At 41.2% G+C, this 19,286-nt stretch overlaps 1 protein-coding gene across 1 annotated transcript in view; it reads left to right on the forward strand.

Annotated features, from left to right (window-relative positions):
- SLC28A3 (solute carrier family 28 (concentrative nucleoside transporter), member 3) overlaps positions 1 to 19,286 on the forward strand; it is a 47,526-nt gene that overhangs the window by 14,113 nt on the left and 14,127 nt on the right. Inside the window, exons 3-10 of the mRNA XM_004677982.1 lie at positions 6,530 to 6,628; positions 8,083 to 8,162; positions 9,958 to 10,049; positions 11,826 to 12,015; positions 14,608 to 14,752; positions 15,935 to 16,048; positions 16,576 to 16,653; positions 18,972 to 19,052. Coding sequence (XP_004678039.1) covers positions 6,530 to 6,628; positions 8,083 to 8,162; positions 9,958 to 10,049; positions 11,826 to 12,015; positions 14,608 to 14,752; positions 15,935 to 16,048; positions 16,576 to 16,653; positions 18,972 to 19,052 — 879 coding nt within the window. The remainder of the gene's footprint in view (positions 1 to 6,529; positions 6,629 to 8,082; positions 8,163 to 9,957; positions 10,050 to 11,825; positions 12,016 to 14,607; positions 14,753 to 15,934; positions 16,049 to 16,575; positions 16,654 to 18,971; positions 19,053 to 19,286) is intronic.

The following is a 19,286-nucleotide window of genomic DNA, read 5'->3' on the forward strand; positions in this document are numbered from 1 at the left end:
TCATGCTAACATTTTATTGTGACTATTTTCAAAAATATAGAAAAATTAAAAGACTTTCATGGTAAACACCAAGTCCCACCACTTTCATTTTTTACATCATTGGCTTCCTCAATGCAATTTATATTTTTAAGCCAATTGCATATTGCATATTGCTTTTGAAAATACAGTGGGATTTTTTTGCTTGACCATCCCTATTTAAAAACTCATATTTAGGGAAAATAGTACTAATTGTGCTAAAGCAAAGTTAATGCTATACAAAAAATCACTCAAAATTGCAACGTAGTTTACATAATCTTAAGGATTTTTTTAAAAGATTTATCTATTTATTCATACAGAACTAGGGTATAAGCCTGAGATGTGGGGGGGTGAGAGGCTTCACCAGAGATACAGTGGGGAGCAGAACAGGCAGACTGGCGAAGTACACTGCTGAGGGGAGCAGCAGGCGGGTCAGGAGAGGTCTGCCTCGCCATGTGGGATCACCTCTGGGGCAGGCGGGGATCGAACTCATGACGAAGTGGCTTAAGCTTTTTAGTGCTTTTTTTTAACCCGCTGCGCCACCAGGGAGGGTCCATCTTAAGGATTTTTTCTTTTCCATCTTAAGGATTTTAAATGCAAAATTTAGAATAAAATTACACATGGATTAACATTCATGGCATTCAACTTCCTCAATCAATTAACCACATGCTTTATTTTTGAAAAATATTTATTTATTTATTCATACAGAACTGGGGTACAAGCCAGAGGTGCAGAGGCGATGAGAGGATTCACCCAAGACAGAGTGGGGAGCAGAATAGGCAAATCAACGAAGTACACTGCTGAGGGGAGCAGTTGGTGGGACTGGAGTGGTCTGCTGTGCCATGTGGTTCAGCTCCCTGGCCGGGACCAAACTGATGCTGTAGTGTCTGTGGACCGCTTCTTAGTGCTATTCTTTAACCAGATGCTCCAACAAGGAGAGCCCTAACCATGTGCTTTAAAACCAAGAGCCATCTATGTGACCTATTCCTCTTGTCATCTTGAGGAGTCAAGATTTTTAAAGAACAGCAAGCACCAAGATTTTGTTTTTTATCATACACTTTAAAAATGTACTTTTTTATCTCCACCAAAAAAAAAAATCCATTTTAAAACCAAGTATTGAATTACGAGACTAACATGTTGAGCTAATGGAATTGAGCCAATCCTAGAAAACAACCTTCCAGGAGAAGAATAGTATGACTGTTCAGCCCTTGATATAAAGGGTGTTAGGTAGCATGCCCTTGACCTTCAAGTCACAAGTTTGGATTTCTACATTATCAGAAGTCATTGCTTCATTTACAGTGCTACTGGGTTGCAGAACATCAGCAAAGTTGTGCAAAAGTTTTATTTATTTATGCATACAAGGCCAGAGGTACAGGGACGCAGAGAGGATTCACTCACCAGAGACAGAGTGGGGAAGCAGAATAGGCAGATCCACTAAAATACATTGCTGAGGAGAGCAGCAGGGGAGACAGGAGAGGTCTGCTGCTCCACATGGATCACCTCTATGGCAGGGATCGAACTCCCACCTGAGCAGCCTCAGCTGGAATCGCAGTGCTGCGCTTTAACCCTTTGTGCCACCAGAGAGGGCCCGTATCCTGTAATTGCTGCTTGCTTTACTTTCAGCTCTTTTTCACAGCCACCTTGTTCCTTATTTGTGTGGAGGATACTCCAGGGCTGTTTCAATTCCTAGGTGAACTCTTTGTGATTTGCTTGCCTGAAGGTTAGCTTCGCCTCCTGCCCCCAGGGGAGCAGGCACCCTCTGGGGAACCTGCGGGTCACCACTGGCAGGAGCCTGTGTGTGAGTATAACTGGGTTCACCCCAGGAACACTGTTCTACAATCAGAGCTTGCGCACTTGGGCACTCTCCCTGGCCAACGGAGAAATGAGGGCACGGAAATCAATGTTTCCCACGCTAAGCTGCCGGGAAGTCTTTACAGGCCCCTGGGGCTAGAGATGGCCAACACACAGGGGACCTCCACTCTGAGCCTGAGTAGACCCAGCCCACAAGACCGCCTGGAGGAAACACGCAGGCTGACCATAGATCTGAGGTGCACAGCACCCAGCAGAGGGAAGAGGGACCAAAACAGGGGAGGGAAGAGCACACGGGACTATGGTGATGGATCACTGGTGCTGTGGAGGGTTTGGGGGGAGGCGACAAGGACTACCCCTGAAGGGAGAAACCAAATACTGTGTAAAAATTAACAACGATGTAAATAAATCATTTAACTTTGGAAAGGCCAGAGAGCCTCTTTGTCTCCAGCGCGCCCCTATGCTTGCTTTCCTGAGTATGTACTCATTCATCGCCGCTACCATGTACCTATACATCAACCCTTCTCATTTTTTGACATGAGGAAGTTGCGCACATTATTCATGTTTATAACTCGCTGCTGCTCAATTTGTCCCCTTTGGCCAGTGATCTCAGAATGCTTTTTGACAAGGATTAAATTCCTTTTTTTAAGGACTGGACTTATTGATTAGCTATGACCACCCTAGACAATTTTCACAACAGATGCATTATTTATATGCCACTGCACATTTGTCAATATGATTATGCTTTGTTTTTCCGTCTAACTCAAATCTATTCCTTTGATTAATTTGCCAGATATGTTTAATTTTTCTTTCATACAGTCATGGAGGTAAACATTTAGGGTGGACTAAATATTTAACTGGACTCATAGTTTAGCACATTAATGCTTTTGATCACGTTCCTGCTTCTGGAACCTACAAGTTGCCAGAATCGCAAATGGGATCCAGGGTTGCCCTTCAGGAGAGGTGAACAAATCATTTCAATAGAATCAATACTGAGCTTGAAGTGTACATGTTGCTATAAAATAACAGGCAAACTGAGAGAGAGGAAGGGAGACTTGGAGGGACAGGACACTCAGAATGACTCCTATTGTGAGTAGCATCAACGGGGTGCAGGAACAGATACTGGGTGGTGGGACCTGCTGCCTCCTGTGTGCACGTCTTACAGCCTTAGTCGTGTGGCGCCACCAGGTGGACACTGCATGCAACAACCACTCTCAAGCCTACTTTGGCACCAAAGAGAGCAAGAGTCAAAAGAATGAAATAAACATAAAGGCCAACTAATACTCTACAGACAGTCACTTTCAGTGAGTATTTATAAATTATATGAGGTAGCCCACACAAATAGATTTTTGTTAGATGATTTTCCCTAACTATAGACTGATATGTATTCTGAGTATGCTTTGGCTAACCGAAGCACTAATGTTAGGTGGGTTATGAGTATTCAATGCATTGCAACTTAGGATGTTTCAGCTTACAATATAAGGGATATAATCCCATTGTAAGTTGCAGAAGAGCTGTACACAACATTGTGGAGGATCTAAGGCAGTGTCCTGTACCTACTGGATAGATTATCAAGCTAGAGGCAAAAATCGAAAACAAGAATGGAGAGATTTGTTTCCTGCAGATAAAAATTAGCAAGCGGGCAGCCCAGATCTGGAATGCTGGTCTAGGTTTTGAGGTACCCCAATTCCCTGGGGTCACCACTCTGATCAGCAGCACAAGGACAGGACCCAGCTGGAACCATCCACACTCCAGACAGTGGGATGGAAGAAAAGCTAGGAGGGGCAAACAAGACCCTCCAACCATCTCTTCAGAAGCATCCCTGCCCTGTCCATTCAGGGCAAGCCTTCTATTTGCATTTCACTGGCCAGTATCTAGTTACAACTGTGGGAATTCAGTCTTTCTTTTTCGTGGCCATGTGTTCAGCTAAAATGCTATAGAAAAGGACAGGAAAAATAGCTGGGGCGGGGGGGGGTAGAGATTCAGTAGCTTCCTATGTTCTAGAATCTAGAAGTTAGAAACTGAACAGAAGGAAGAAGTAATAAGCTCTGCCCATCAGTACCCCCTGTAATACCCACTCACTCAAGCAGTATGGAGAGGCTAAGACAAAAGAGATGAGAAACAAACCCCTGCACAATGGACTCCCGGCTCAAGGATCTGCCTTTCCAAGGGTTCTATCCACATCACTGCCCTCGGTACACTAACGTGTGAATTAACATTAACAAGCCATGGCAGGTGACTTGGTGTTTAGACAGTCTCCACTTAACGCTACAAGAGTCTGGAATGCTAAGGCAGCTGGTCTGGATTGCTGCATAGAAGGGAAGAAACAATAGAAGTAGAAGTAGTCACCTTTTACAGTTGCTTTTCCAATTTGTGTCCCATCAAATGGGTGATATTCCCCTAAAAATGCTTAAAAATCAAGGAATATTCTACTGAAAGTAAAAACTCCATTACACGGTGCAAAATACATACAGAGGTGTTCTTATCACCATCTATATCCTATCCTCTCTCTCTCTCTCTCTTTCCCTCGCACACACACACTTCCTTTTCCATTAATTTTAAAATCCACAGATTCCATCCTCTCCTGCAGCAAGTAAGTTTCAGTTTCTGCCACCAGGTGGCAGGAATCATCAGCATCAAGAAGCTTCTCATGGAACCAGAAAAAGTCAGGATTCTGAAGGTCATAATAGTGTTGGAGACAAGGGTTGCCTGACGAGTACAGGGATGTGACCTGTCTGGCATGTTGCTAGGGACCCTGATGATCAGTCCCTTCTGTTACATGCCTCCTGTTTTTCCACAACTCATGCTGTGTTTATTGCTAAATTTATATTAAAGAAAACTTGACCACTTCATGAAAGAAAAAATGAGTCCTTAAATCCCCATCAGCCAACTTCAGCAATCTGTCATCTTTCCATACACACATGCACACACACTATTTCTATACCAACTACCAATGATACTGGTACATTGCTAGATTAGTTACTGCAAAATTAAAATCACTACGGTTCCTTAATTCAACAAATAATTAATAGTTAGCTATGTGCAAAGGAAAAAAACTGAAGTGAGATATAATAGACTACAACACAAAATGGTCACGTGGCAATCAAACTTTTATGCACAAATCATGTGCACATGGGAAAGTAGATTTAGTCATGTTCAAAGACTCTTATGTTTCAATGCCATCCAAATTAGAATTAAAATTTTATCTAGATCCATGGTGCCAACTGATGTTTGTTTTTTTTTTTTTTGAGTTCGGAGTTCTTGGGTTTACTCTGGGAAAAGTTTCACCAGAGCTCCCTTTCAGCCGCACGTGGCAAGATTCTCCATGAGACAGACTCAGTTAGATTTAAAGAGTAAGTTTATTAGAAAGAGACAGGAGAGGAAAAGACACTTGCATAGGCGCAAGTGGGCAGGATGAGCTGCTCTGGAAGAGACAGGTTTGCAGAGAGAGAGAGCTGCATGGTTGCAGGCAGGCAGCCTTAGGAAAGCGGCCTCCCCTGAGGGGGCTCAGTGCAGAGAAGTCCCGGCATGGTACAGTCATGGGCAAGCAGGAGGCTGCTGCCCTGCGGAGGGAGAGAGCGGGTGGAAAGAAGCACCTGCATGGGCACAGGTGGGCAGAGGATGGCTGCCCCAAGCTGGTGGAGAGACTGCCCAGATACAGACAGCTTCTCTTTTGGAGGGGCTCACTCTTTGTGAGCCTAGATAGGACTTGAGAGGGCAGGAGATTTCCTGATGAGCTTCATCTCCATGTCCTTAGCTTTTACCTTTTGGATCCAAGCTTCAGGCACAGCCCCCAACAGTCTGTTATCTGCTGGGACCTCTTGCAGACATCCAGGCATCCTGGACACCCTGGACATTGGACATTTTGGACCTTGATTTTATGGCTGTTGTCAGTTGCTTCACTAGCCCCTTCTAAATATCCCCTTTGTGCGACTCAATCTTATGATGCTTTCTCTGCATTCCTTCCTCCATCACCAACCAGAGGCAGAAAGTTAATATTAAAGTCAGACACCTGTTCCTTTTTCAAAGACCAGGTCACAGTCAAAAGAGTAAGGAGGGGCATGAGTACAGATCTGTGTGAGGCATTATCTACAAGTTGCCTTACTTGAGGTGAGGTAGTATATAACAAGGCAAAGTAGGATAAAATGGAAGAAAATGTTGGACATCCCTCCACCCCCCCCAGCCCCACCCCACCCCCCCACACACACACACACAAAGAGCAATGAACCAGGCATTTGTCATATCTGGAAACAACAATGATGGGGTCAGAACTTCTCTCCAACCTCAAACCTGCAAGTGAAGTCAGCGGCCTCACAAAAGAGGCATTTTCTATATGCTCACTTCTACCAGAGATTACACTAAGCCAAACAAAACACACTTAAGCTCTCAAAAACCCAACATCTAAGAAATGTGTGCCTTACTGTTACACATTGTTTTGTTTTTTACGTCAAATGACAGCAATAGGTCCCAGGTTCTCTATTCCTCAAGGTTGGACCAGTCTGAGCTTTTCTGCCAGAACAAAATAAAACCAGAATGTCTGTTTCTTCATGAGCCAAGATTCTCTGGCTCCTTTAGTTATTTGCCTCATCTAAACACTCATCTACCACGTCCCAGCTTTGAAAACTCGTCCAGTTATCGCTCATTGAAAGAACATATGCTTTATGACGCTAAATTTTTACTTTTGCAATCTGTACTTTTTCCTTAGAATGAAGACGACTTCCGTGACAACCAGAACACATCAGTCAACAACTCGCTAAGGAGCAGGGTTGGGCTGACAAAGAAAGAGCAAGTTAACTCCAAACAGGTATGGTTGGAGAGCATGGTGAATCTGTTACCATGGTAACCGCTGTGCAACAAGCACGAGAGAGCTAAGGAACTGAAAGCAGGGCACTCAGCTGGCACTCAGAAGAATGAATTAAATGGTAATTAGAGTGTGTAAGGCAGCGTCATGAAGAAAACACACACCACCAAACAAAGAGATTTTGTTTATTCACCTGTTCTCATAGTTCCCTGCTGGGGAGAGTAACTGCTTCCTGTATCCTAAGGCACAGAATTCTGAACTACACAAAGCATTTCAATTGTAAAGTAAAGGAGGCAGAGCAGAGGAAGATTCTTTCATATAGGTATATGTTATGTATAATTATATCTTCTGCTTTAGAGAGAAATTTTTTCATTAATCATAAATATTTCTTACAATTGATTTCTTTCCCTGTTGCCCACTTCTTTTAAAGGGTAGTGTCCTCTAACAATTTCCTCATTTAATTAACTTTACATTCCTTAAGTCATGTATTCACAGAGCCTACTGAGCTCTTTCCTATGTAGATTTACTTTCATCTCTCACTTTTATTTATTTATTTTTTATTATTATTTTATTATTTATTTATTTATTTATTACACTATATTTTCTGAAATCACACTGGAAAAAGAACGTTAGCTATAGGGAAAGAGGAATAAAAAGTTCTGAGGAAAGACCACACTGTTTAGGGCTTGAGACTGGGGATGTGAAAGGAAGGAATATCATATTTATAAACATGCTCTTCATTTTGTTTACATAAATCTCTTTCTTTTTTTAATTGAGGTAACACTGGTTTGCAACACTGGGTGTTATTCAGCGATATAGGATCTCCCCTCTTCAGATCTGTGGACCCCACCACACCTGGCAAACTAGTCCATGGAGCTGCTCCGCCTTTTGTTTGCACATTTTCCCTCTCCCTCTGATAGTCTCAGGTTTGCCATCAGATTTCTAGGCTTTGGTTTGGGATTGCTTTTTTCTGCCTTTCTTTGTTTCTTTACATTCCACATGACTAGCTTTTTTCAGTTCCTGAAGATGCTGAACTGGTGTTCTCATCTGTAGGCCAAGCCCTGGGTTGCCAGGAAATAAAATCACCCTTGGTTTCAGTCCTTTGGAAACTAGGGCTGGTAGAGTATAAAGGAGATTTATGCAACTGCTGCTATTAACTTCATTTAGTACAGAGTGGAGGCTGAATGATTATAGTAGAGGCAGATTCAAAAAGCAGAGGCTTGAGTCTGTTCCCTAAAGAAAAGGAGAAAATAGCTCCTTTGGAAGTAAAGAGAGGGATTTTTTTGTGTGAGAGGGCAAAAAATGTTTTGTGAAAGATAATAGATGTCATCTTCTTATAATAATAATTTAAAAGGACCCTTTGGAAGTTTTTTGCCAAAAGTCTGAACAATGGAGATCAGGGTCCATTGTACCCAGAATTGCCATATTCCATTTCTGCTGCAATGTTTCATTTCCAGGGCGAAGAGCAAGTCACCATTGAGCAGGATTCTAGAAATAAAGAAGCCACAGAGGATGATCCAGAAACACATCAAGATGGGTAAAGGCCTAAACCAAAGAAACAACCATACCTACCTCCGAGTTTGTTTTACTGCTTGGTTTTATCCTCACCTAATTTTAAACATTATGACATTAGAGATTGTTACCACCATGAACACCTCTTTCTGGCTACCCACCAAACACCATTTCAGAAAAGTTAAAGGAACTCTAGGATGACCCACCTGGTAAACTCAAATTGTTGATTCATAGGGACCCAACATCCAAGACAGCCTCCTAACTAAAGGTACACATTTTCAACTAATTGCTCCAGTCCACACAAAAGTAAATTCATCTTCTTGACATCAACTGAAAAGCAATTGACTTCTCCAAATCCAATCCACCTTAAATTCCAACAATTGGCTCTCACCTATATTATTGTAAAGGTCATTCAAGTTCTAATTGATTCATATGGTACAGGAAGCAAATTTTTATCTTTATCTGAGGGATCAGGAAAATGAAGCTCAGAGAACTGACTCACCAAAGGTTATTTAGCTAGAGAACAAAGCTAGCTTACAATTTCAGCTTCTGTTTCATAGTCTAAGCTTGTCTGGTACACCATCATAATACTAAACTGTCAGTTTTTTGAAGTCTTATATTTGATTTTAACGTTTACATCTCTAAGGAACTTTGTTTTTCTATATTAAAATATATATCTAGAGTTGGTAGGATTAGGATTAAAATCTCCTGTCACATATCCACCATCAAGAATATTTACTCCCTTGAAAGCCCAAGGTCATTTCCATCCTACATTTTACTTTCTGAAACTTTGACCTGAGAGCTAAGAGTTTTACTAAAAGGGTGAGAGATGCTGAGACTTCTGAGATTAAAAATCGGATAAATACAACCTAAAGTAAATGGATGTACCCAAAAAAATGGCAACCCCCACTGCTGCTTTTTAACATTATATCTCTATATCCATCAGCTTTTCTTTCCTAAATTCAGTGATGAAAACCTGTATCTTTAGTCCCTCAATATCTTCTAGAGCAAAGTTTCTAATCTCAGTTCACATGTTCACACCCACTCATAACATGAGTTTCACAAAATGGTAGCTTACACTATGTGTGGGACACTGTTCCTTTTTAAAGAGAGGGTCTTATGCACTGTGTGACTTCACCATCCACTAATGGGCCCCAAACCACAGTTGTAAGACTGAACCAGAGAAGCAATATACACTGTATTTCTGAGAACTTTTTTTTTCTGTGTCTCTATAACCCCCTTGCAAAGATGAATCCAAGTCATGACACTCCCATTTCTATTTGTGGGATACCGATCTCATGAATTTGCTTGCCTGCTGATTTTACAAAGCACCAGCTAATCTTAGCACTTGAACATTTATTTCATGTGCTAAATAACAAAAATCCAACTTCGTCATTTTTAAAGATCTAGTGGGCTTTATTAAATAATTATAAATCTGGTAGCATTTTGTCTTGCAAGTAGAAGAGAACTCCAGGAAGGTGAACAAAATGAAAGGTTTTTATAGGCAGAAAGAAGGCAAAATAAAGGAAGAGGGAGTTATTTCTGGCTTAGATAAAGTACCCATAAAGAATGGAGAGACAGGTTTTATGACAGATTATCTCACCTTCCCTTGGGGAATGGAAAGCTTCACTAGTACTTGGCTAGAAAATTCCATACTGACTAGTTAGATGACATTCCTTAGGGAAGTTGAAAGGGCAGTTATGTTAATACTAAGTCTTGGTGGGCTTCCTACAAGCTCCTCAACTTTGGGATGGCGGTTTCTATTTTACACATCGTTGGTGTTTACACCTGCCTGCCTTTTTGTTTTTATATCATTACAGGTATCTGGAAAGGAAGTGTGGTCCTGTTTGTGATTTTTTTAAGAAACACAAAACCACCCTTCAGTACATCTTCTGGGGTATTTTACTAGCAGGTAAATAACAGTAATGGATGCAATACCCATGTTCCTTTTTGAGCATTTCCCAAATACTGGTTTTCTTTGGAAAGAAAATAAATCTGCTGGATGTCACTGAATCATTCCATCAGAGAAGCAAGTCAGAGGCCTCTGAGTTGAGGCCTCAGCTTGGGATGTCTACACAGGTCTTCACTGTCCATTTTACCTGCCAGCAGCTCATGTTTTAAGGTCTCCTGCTCTCACAGCTTTTGTTATTGTGATCTGGATTTGGAGGTTGGAAAATTGAAAATCTAAATAATCAAAAAGCATGGTGATAATCTCAAAATAAGAACTTAATCTCTGGAGCAACATAAGCATTAATACTTGTGCAGCTAAAGAATAGACTTGGGTTACGTAGCCCGCTCCTCCTAGCTGAAGACAGGAGACACTGTCTGCAGTTGGGGTCTCTTTTCTTCATTCCCCTCTCCCCCAAAATAAAGGGCTGCAGGCCCATTTTAATGAAAAGTTTCGTTTATAAAATGTAAGCCCCTACCCAAGTCCCCAACATTAATCCCAGGCCACCAAACCTTCAAAGTTGGTGGTTCTTCTGGAGTTCCCAAAGCCACACAGGGAACAACAGGGTTGTGAGCCTCCTCAGGCCACACAGCGAAAATTACACATTTCACTGTTTTGAACAAAAGCCAAGAGAGGGGTACGGCTGTTCCCTCTGCAATGATATAATCCAAATACAATTGTAATTGCTACCTCCAAAAACAAGCGGCAAGCCTTTAAACCTAGCCTGTGTGTCCTGACTTCCAACAGGAAGCTTAGTGGTTCTGATCCTAGAATCTCCTTATCTAGAGCAGTCATGTTAATCACTACATGCTTCAGGGTAAATGCTGGTCTCTCCCTACTGGCCTAGGTCTTTGTAGCTGGAAAATAATTCAAGGAACACAAGAAAGATTAGTGAGAAAAAAGACAAACCTGTGGTCTAGTTACTCCAGTGAAACTATCATTTTTAGTATGGGAGCAGTAAATTTAGGAGAGAAAGAACTTTACCAAAAAGTAGGACTCTTGTAGGGTTATCTACATGTGCACTGGGAACAGACCTTGCCAGGGCCAGACTGGGGTGACAAGACTTTCTAACATCTTTAGGTCATCACCCCTCTCCACCCCCCCCCCGACCCCCGCTCTCTCTCACACACACACAGATTTATTGCCTGTTTGTCATGAGGTAGATAACTGGGCAGAACGTCATCCTTGGACCTCCTACTTTTCAGTCACCTTCAATTCAAAATAACCAGTATGCCACTTTGGCACATCAGGGCATCTGTCTCAGATTCCCTCCCTCCTTTGGAGTTTCTGTGACATGTGGCGATTGCCATAGGCCTATTTCCAACTGAAGCGTAGGTCAAATCTAAGCTGCACACTAGGAGAATCTCTTTTGGCCCATGGTTCCTTCTACACCTGTCTTTTCTCTAATAGAAGGTCACTTACTGTGTTGCAATGCCAGAAAAATTTGGTGAGTACTCAGTAAGGGGTCCAATTACCAAGCCTCAACATTCAAGAACTCTGGAGGTTCTATAAGGAAAAAGAGCTTGCACTCCTAGCATTCGTGGGGACAAGCTTAGGGACTTGCCTGAGAAAACCCCCAAAATGTAGTCCTTATAATCAGAGAAGTCAACAACTATATCCAGAGCCCTCTGGAGGGCATGGTGTCTTGATTGCACCTGCCCTTGGCTGAGCCAGACTGGCACAGGGAGCTCTCCAGTGGGTGATGGAGATGTTCCCTGTCTGTGTTTGTTGCCTGCACAGGTTACCTGGCTGTGGTGATTGCAGCTTGTGTGCTGAACTTTCACAGAGCCCTTCCTCTTTTCGTGATCACTGTGGCTGTCATCTTCTTCGTGGGCTGGGATCACTTTATGGCCAAATATGAACATCAAATCGTTGAGTTCCTGTCTCCTGGCAGAAGGCTTCTAAATCACCATTGGTTCTGGCTGAAGTGGTAAATGCACTTGGTTCTCCTATTTCATCTAAAGAAATGTTAGCCTTTACCGACACGCTTCCAGAATTTTGCTCTAAAATTCCACCCTTATTTATGGACTACTGAAGCTGCAAAGAACTCAGGGAATAATCCAGTTTAATTCCTTCATTTTAGAAAGAAAAATCAAGGCCTAGGTAAGGCACTGGTTTATTCTAGACATGTTCAAATGTCCCTACAAATTGCTTTAATTTCATGTGTCCCCAAATTTTAAAGATATTGATATAATAATCTTTTTTCTATGCTAAGGAGAAAACTTTGCTCCTACCTGTCAAGAAACATTTGCTAGAGATACACAACAGTGCAAGGATTTAGTCATTTCAGGGTGGACTTTAGCTCACCTTCTACCTTGGAAACAGAAGAGCATCATGATCAACCTGTAATGTCTGTCCTCGCAGAGGATGGGGTACATTAGCAGTAACACCACCTAATCTCAATACCTGTTCATAAAGAATTGGTTCCTAAGTATAAACCAATTGATATGGCTGGCCAACATGCCTGCAAAGAGCTTCCCTTTTTTGTGACTTATCTCCCCTTTCTTGTCCAAGTTATACAAACTCTCTTTAAACATTATTTATAAAATGGGGACCATAGAACATACTCAATCTTATATTTGCTTTTTCCCCTCTAAGGTTAACCATTTATATAATTTACCTTTTTTTTTTTTTGCTATTATTCGTTTCTGATTAATTTAGGAGAGCTGTTCACTCATTACTCACATTTCTTTATTGATTACTGAAGTCAAATAATCTTTGCTTTCCCCCTTATTTCTCTCCATGCCTTTTATTCATTAAAAACTTAAGTCTTTAAAAATCATTTTAATTTGCAACTGAGATGGAAAAATGCACAAAAATATGTAAAAATAAACTAATATAACAATAATAAAATTTTTGTTTAAAAAATTCATTTTAATGTTGAGTGCCATTAACAAAGAACTTTTTATATAAAAAGAGCCTCCCTGGTGTTGCAAGGGGTTAAGCACATTACTATGAAGCTACTGCAGCCACTGCAGCATACACTCAATCCCCAGCCAGGGAGGTGACCCACATGGTGTGGCAGCCCTCTTCTGTCTTGCCCGTTGCTCCCTTCAGCAGTGTTTGAAAAAATAAATGAACTTTTTGGGCCCTCCCTGGTGGTGCAATGGGTTAAAGCACAGCATAATGAAGCTATCTCAAGTCACTGCAGCATGAGTTCAATCCCTGGCCAGGGAGGTGACCCACATGGCATGGAAGACCTCTCCTAATCCATCTGCTGCTCCCCTAAGCAGTGTATTTCAGTCAATTTGCCTGTTCTGCTCCCCACTCTTTCTCTGGTGAATCCTCTCACCCACCCGCATCTCTGGCCTGTACCTCAGTCCTTGTATGTATAAATAAATAAATCTTAAAAGAAAAAAACTTTTTATAGAACCAGTATGTTAAAATCATAACTCATGGATTATGATCAAATATAATCCTTTGATTTGTTTCAACTATCATCCTTCTGCTTTTATTCAGCAGGTGCTACCTACTCACATTGTATAGAAATACCAAGGTGCTATGACCCTTCTACTTACTCTGAGTTAATCATTTAATGATCATAACACACTTTAGATATTATTATTATTATTAGAATAGTAGGATATTTCATCCTATACAGAATGAGAAATACAAACTTGATCAGACTTTTCCAACTTGCACCTGCCTTCTCCTTTCCTCCTGTACCTACTCCTCTACTGGCCTTGAAACAAAGAAAAGAGCAGAGCTGGGAACACCCAGACTTGGGAAAGTGGCTTCCCACTTGAACAGAAAGCTGACCTCTGTGGAAAGGAGAGTCTGAGAATTCCTAAAGCAGACTCTTATCTATATGACTCAATTTCCTGCAAGTGACCATTCAGGGCTTCACAATCAACACTCTCTGCAAGGTCTCTTCTCCCTCAAGGTGGCATGCTGGGTAGGACACAGGCCCAGATCTCCCCAGTGTGACCCACCTGGAACCCACCATGAGACATCACACATCTTTGATCTAACAAACTGGGCCTGTGCAGTCCCAACCCATCATCCTTTCTGCTTGACTGATTCAAGTCATGAGTCAGCCTTGTCATGCTCCCTATTCTCCCCAAGAAGTCAAAACCCAATTAAAGTCTGACTTAGCTCCCTGAGGCTAAGTGATATCCCCAAAGTGACATCCCTGACAGCAGAGAACACATGTCAAACTCCCTTAAAAGAAATATGGTTAAAAAGAAGACCTTAACCCTCTCCCAAAATAGAGATGACAAGTTCCTGGTCTCAAAGAAATCTCTAGACTTCCCTCTCCAAATATTTTCTCTCTTCTCTGACCCCTCTATATACCCTTGAAGCAGCAAAGAGCCAAGAGTTGTGGAATAAAGAAGACACATTGCTTAAATTTTGCCTATTTTCCTTTATAACCATAACCAAAGAGGGTCTGGTGCAATTTCTAAAAGCACAGCTTCCTGGTGCCAGGGTATATTATCCTCATTAATAGTTTTTGTTACTTTAAGTCTAAGATTTTCAAGTTATGCAACCAATGACTCCCATGCTTCCATTCTTGTCCTTTTAGGGTAATTTGGAGCTCACTGATCCTGGGGGTTATTTTCTGGCTGATCTTTGATACCGCCAAGCTGGGCCAGCAGCAGCTGGTATCATTTGGTGGGCTCATCATGTACCTCGTCCTGGTATTTCTCTTTTCCAAACATCCAACCAAAGTAAGTGAAATGAATCTTTTGGGGGATTTATTTTTTGTCTCATGTATAAACTGCTGAAAATAATAAGTCTGGGAAAATGTAACTATTATTCAATATTTGTCTTACCTTGCTATGACATTGTAAGAGGTCACAGTGCCTGTCAACATTTATAGTACTATTACTTTCTCATTTTTCACTCTTAGTAATTTTCCAATAAAATAACCCACGAGATATGCTTGCAAGTCCTACTCACATTGCCCACTATGTCCCCAGAAAACATGTACACAAAGAAAACATATCCACTCGGTCCAGATTTCCTCAGACCAGTAAATAATCTAATATTTATCATTGGATTTTGCAATTTATCAAATTTCCATTTGCAATTTAGGCTAGTTCACTCCAAAAATTTGTTGTGAAAGTTTTGTTCATATTAAAGTCAATTCTCATCCTGTCAGCCTATTACCCATTACTTTGGCAAGAATTCTAAGACATCAAAGTTTCTGCACATGACTCATAGGAACAAACTCTGGAGGACTTTAGTGACCTAAAGTTTGCCCAAGAAAAAAAGTATTCATCAAAGACCAAAGTCATCTAAAAGGATCCATGACTGGCCCCATTTGGGATAATATTTGCTGTTTTCTATACCTCCAATTCCATATTTCTTTTCAGACCACTCATCTCTGCATCAAAAATGAAACCAGATGATTGTCCATTACTGCAACAATCCTGGGTCTGCATTAGAGTTAATTGGTTCCTTTTACAGTGAAATGAGAGCCCTTCAACAGGATGGAATTTCACTTAATTCACTTACAAATCATCAGATCAACAAACCTTGGGCACACAAATAGGTTGTGTTCTGCCTTTCCATTTTCCAGACATGGGAAATAATTATGTTTCTAATACTTACACCATGACTAGGAAGGTCAGATCCTTCCTCTTTACTGGTCCTTCTAAGAGGACCTTTGTGTCTAAGTTATTTTATGACAATGCTTACAAGCCTGCCCAGTTTAATAAGAGGTAATATAACCCTGAGAGTTTTGGTATGATTGTGTCAAGATATTCTCTGCTCTGGCCTTCTAGAGAAGATGAGGATTGCTGGCAGTATCTGAGAAACTTCTAAGGAAATAAGTGATTCTTTGGGAAATGATGCTGAATTCAGCATTCATTCTCTAATAAAATATTTCTCTTAATCTTTCTATATAGGTTCACTGGAGACCTGTCTTCTGGGGAATTGGGTTACAGTTTCTTCTTGGCCTCTTAATCCTAAGGACTGACCCGGGATTTATGGCTTTTGATTGGCTAGGCAGACAAGTTCAGGTAAGTTTGGTTCAAAAGAGTGCCTTGCTTTAGGTGTATTTGTCTGTGTTCCTTAGCCCAAAGATTAATCCATAGCATAAATTAGACAAATAATTTTGCTGATGCAGAATATGTTAATTTGTCTAGTGTATTAATATCACTGTTGTCTCTCACATATACCACCCATTACATAACTCCCCTATCCCATATTGCCCTCTTCACCCTGCCCAAAGGGTGTCATACTTCTAAGATGGTCCAAAAAAGGGAGCGTGGTCTTTCTTTGTATCTGTTTATAAGCCCCCGGTGGCTTTCTGGAGTCAACTACCACACCTGGCTTGTTCTTTAGCTTTATGGAGTTGGACTGAATGTCAGAAAACTATATGCAGATATTTTTCAAAAATATACCTCTAGAGGGAGGGAAAGAGGCAAAGACTAAGAAAACCAACTTTTCAAGTCTACCCAACAAGTTTGCTGGGCTTTTACCTTCTAGTGAGTCCTAGGTACTGCAGGGATTATAATCACCTGCTTTTTTCCTTTCTTTTACTCAGACATTCTTGGAGTACACTAATGCTGGGGCTTCATTTGTCTTTGGTGAGAAATACACAGACCACTTCTTTGCATTTAAGGTAAAGCCAAACCCCTTGTCTATGTGGTCACTTCCTTTTCAGTAACTACTTGATCTTTGTACATGTTCATCTACCACCTGACTGACCAGAAATCAGGTATACTCTCACTGCACCACCTTTTTCATTTACGGCCTTATCTGAAATCAGTGAACCATAAGCATTTTTACTTTGTTACCAGGGTATGAAGGGAAGCATCTAGAGAAAGCCATAAATTCTCAAATTCTTTTGTAGGCCTTGTAGCACTGCCTGAGATATATATTGAAAATCACATGGGATAACAGTATCTGAAACTTCAGGGAAAGGAGCTATAGATACCCAGCAATGAGTAGGCCTATGGCCACTAATGGCTTCCATTAGTGGATCAGTGGCAGCTCTGCATTTAGAAAATCCCTTAGCCCTGGCTCAACCAGAACTACTGCTCATCCACATCAACCTCTGTTCCTCCAAAGCCCTCATGCTAAACCTTTCCATCTCCCTTCAGCACCGCCCTTATCTAGTCAGGTCTGGAGGCTGACTTTCTGCCAACCAAAGGGACCTTGTTTTACAGGGCAAAGGCAGCCTGACCCTATGCCCAGGCCTAATCCCTCAAACCCCAGGAAGCCCATCCACCTGCAAAGTACCCACCGATTCTTATCAGTGAGGCAGAAAGATCCATTTGACTTTTTCTTTAGCTTTCTTTTCTGTGCTGTGTTCCTACATTCTTAATCATTTTCTCACCTAGGGACTCCAAATTTCCCTCTAAGTTACCCCAGTTTCAGTGAAGTGTTACCTTGAATCTTTTATAAAGTCTGCAAATTTTGTTTTAATTACTGATTTGACACCTTGGTGTTGAGTTAACTAAGCGACCTCTGAGAGGTCATATATATACAAATTGAGATAGAAATAGGCTTATACCATGAGTTCAGAGTTGGAAGAATTAAAGTGACATGGAAGGAACACGTTTCTGCCCACTGTGCCAGTGTCTTGGGCTCCAGCCCACCCTAGGGCAGTGACTAGCATCCTTGCTGCCAAGGCAGCACCCCCTCTGGAACACTGGAGAGAAACGAGCCCCTTGAACACCCTGGGGCTCTCAGCACATCCATTACCATCAACAAAAGCAGATAAGTGAGTAAGCTCTGAATGGCATAAAATGTCTTTTAATATATATTATTAATAGCTTTTTCTAAATTAGATCCTGCACAAATTGTCCTCGGTCATTCTGTGCCTCTGGTGGCAACTTGTTCCTGGATATTCAGCTAAGGAACAGAGGATCGGGCTGGGGAGGGACCCAGACACAGCTCTGTGCGGTTTCTGCAGGGTAGAAACTGCCCCCTGGAGATTCACAGGCTGTTTTGAAAGCACTAAAAAAAAAATCAAGAAAATGCAATCTAGAAAAAGACAACCTTTGTGAACACAGAAGTTAACTAAATAGTACTCATCCAAGGGGAAAAAAGCCAGAGAGCAGGTAAATCATGTATAAGGGCTAAACTAGAGGACGATGGATAAAAATTAGACTTCTGGTGGCAAATATATTGGGTTGTCAGAAAAGTCATGATACATTTTTGCTTGAAAAACAGAAAAAAAAGTCATGATTTTTTTCAACAACCCAATAGCACAGTTTTAAACTTAACTAAACTTAACTTGAACTTAACAGATCTTAAACTCAGATTTTTTTCTATCCCTGGATTCCACCTTCATGAAGTTAACCAATCTTGGAGGATAGAATATAAATTACTCATGGTTTCTGGCATTCTCTGTCCATGCTTCTAATTCCCAACTGTTCAAGTATCAACTTATATAGTTGTCAATTTATAAGGCTGTCCACCTGACACCTATATCATGTCACAAGCCATGTTACTTCAGTTGAAAAAATGTTAATACATCCTAACTTTTTTTCTTTGAAAAGATTAGAACTTACAAATGACATCATTATTTTCTAGATGCGTATACAGCCACTACAAATAACAATGTGTTTCTACTCACCCTTAATCTTGACCCAGTTTACTCTCTAACAATTGCTAGTCCTTATCAGAACATGAGTATCTGCCCTTAGCCTTCAGTTTGTTGATCTAGTTATTACAAATTCTCCCAAGCCTTCATACCTTCTCTGAGAAACTAAAAAAAAATTGATCACAGCACAGAAAAAAAAAAAAAGTTGCTTGCTATGAAATACTCTCATGCTTATCCAGAAAAAATTAGGATAAGACTAACAGGTTTTAGTATTGCTATGAAGTTCAGAGGTCGGAAAGGAGGCAGACAAGAGCCCCGACCTGAAGCCTACCATGACAGCCAGGGCCAAAACTAACCCACAGGCCTTTCTTCTCCCCACCCCCTCCCAGGTGCTGCCAATTGTGATTTTCTTCAGCACAGTCATGTCCATGCTTTACTACCTGGGACTGATGCAATGGATCATCAGGAAGGTACTGAGGCTGGGAAGGATGGGGTGACAGGTGTAGCGACCAAGTCTTAGATGTCTTTTATCCAGGTTTTTCCAAAGGACCTTTCTCTTTTTACCAAGATCCAACAATACCAACCAGATCCAACACTACCACCCAAGTTGTGAGATACAAACTCCAAAATCCTACTTGTAGCTATACAGGGAGTTATGTCTCCGGGACTTTCCACAGGATTTTGACTAGCAACTCATAGAATGT

Source organism: Condylura cristata, unplaced genomic scaffold (genome assembly GCF_000260355.1).
Source record: "Condylura cristata isolate star-nosed mole 26May11 unplaced genomic scaffold, ConCri1.0 scaffold00006, whole genome shotgun sequence".
Classification (NCBI taxonomy): Eukaryota; Metazoa; Chordata; class Mammalia; order Eulipotyphla; family Talpidae; genus Condylura; species Condylura cristata.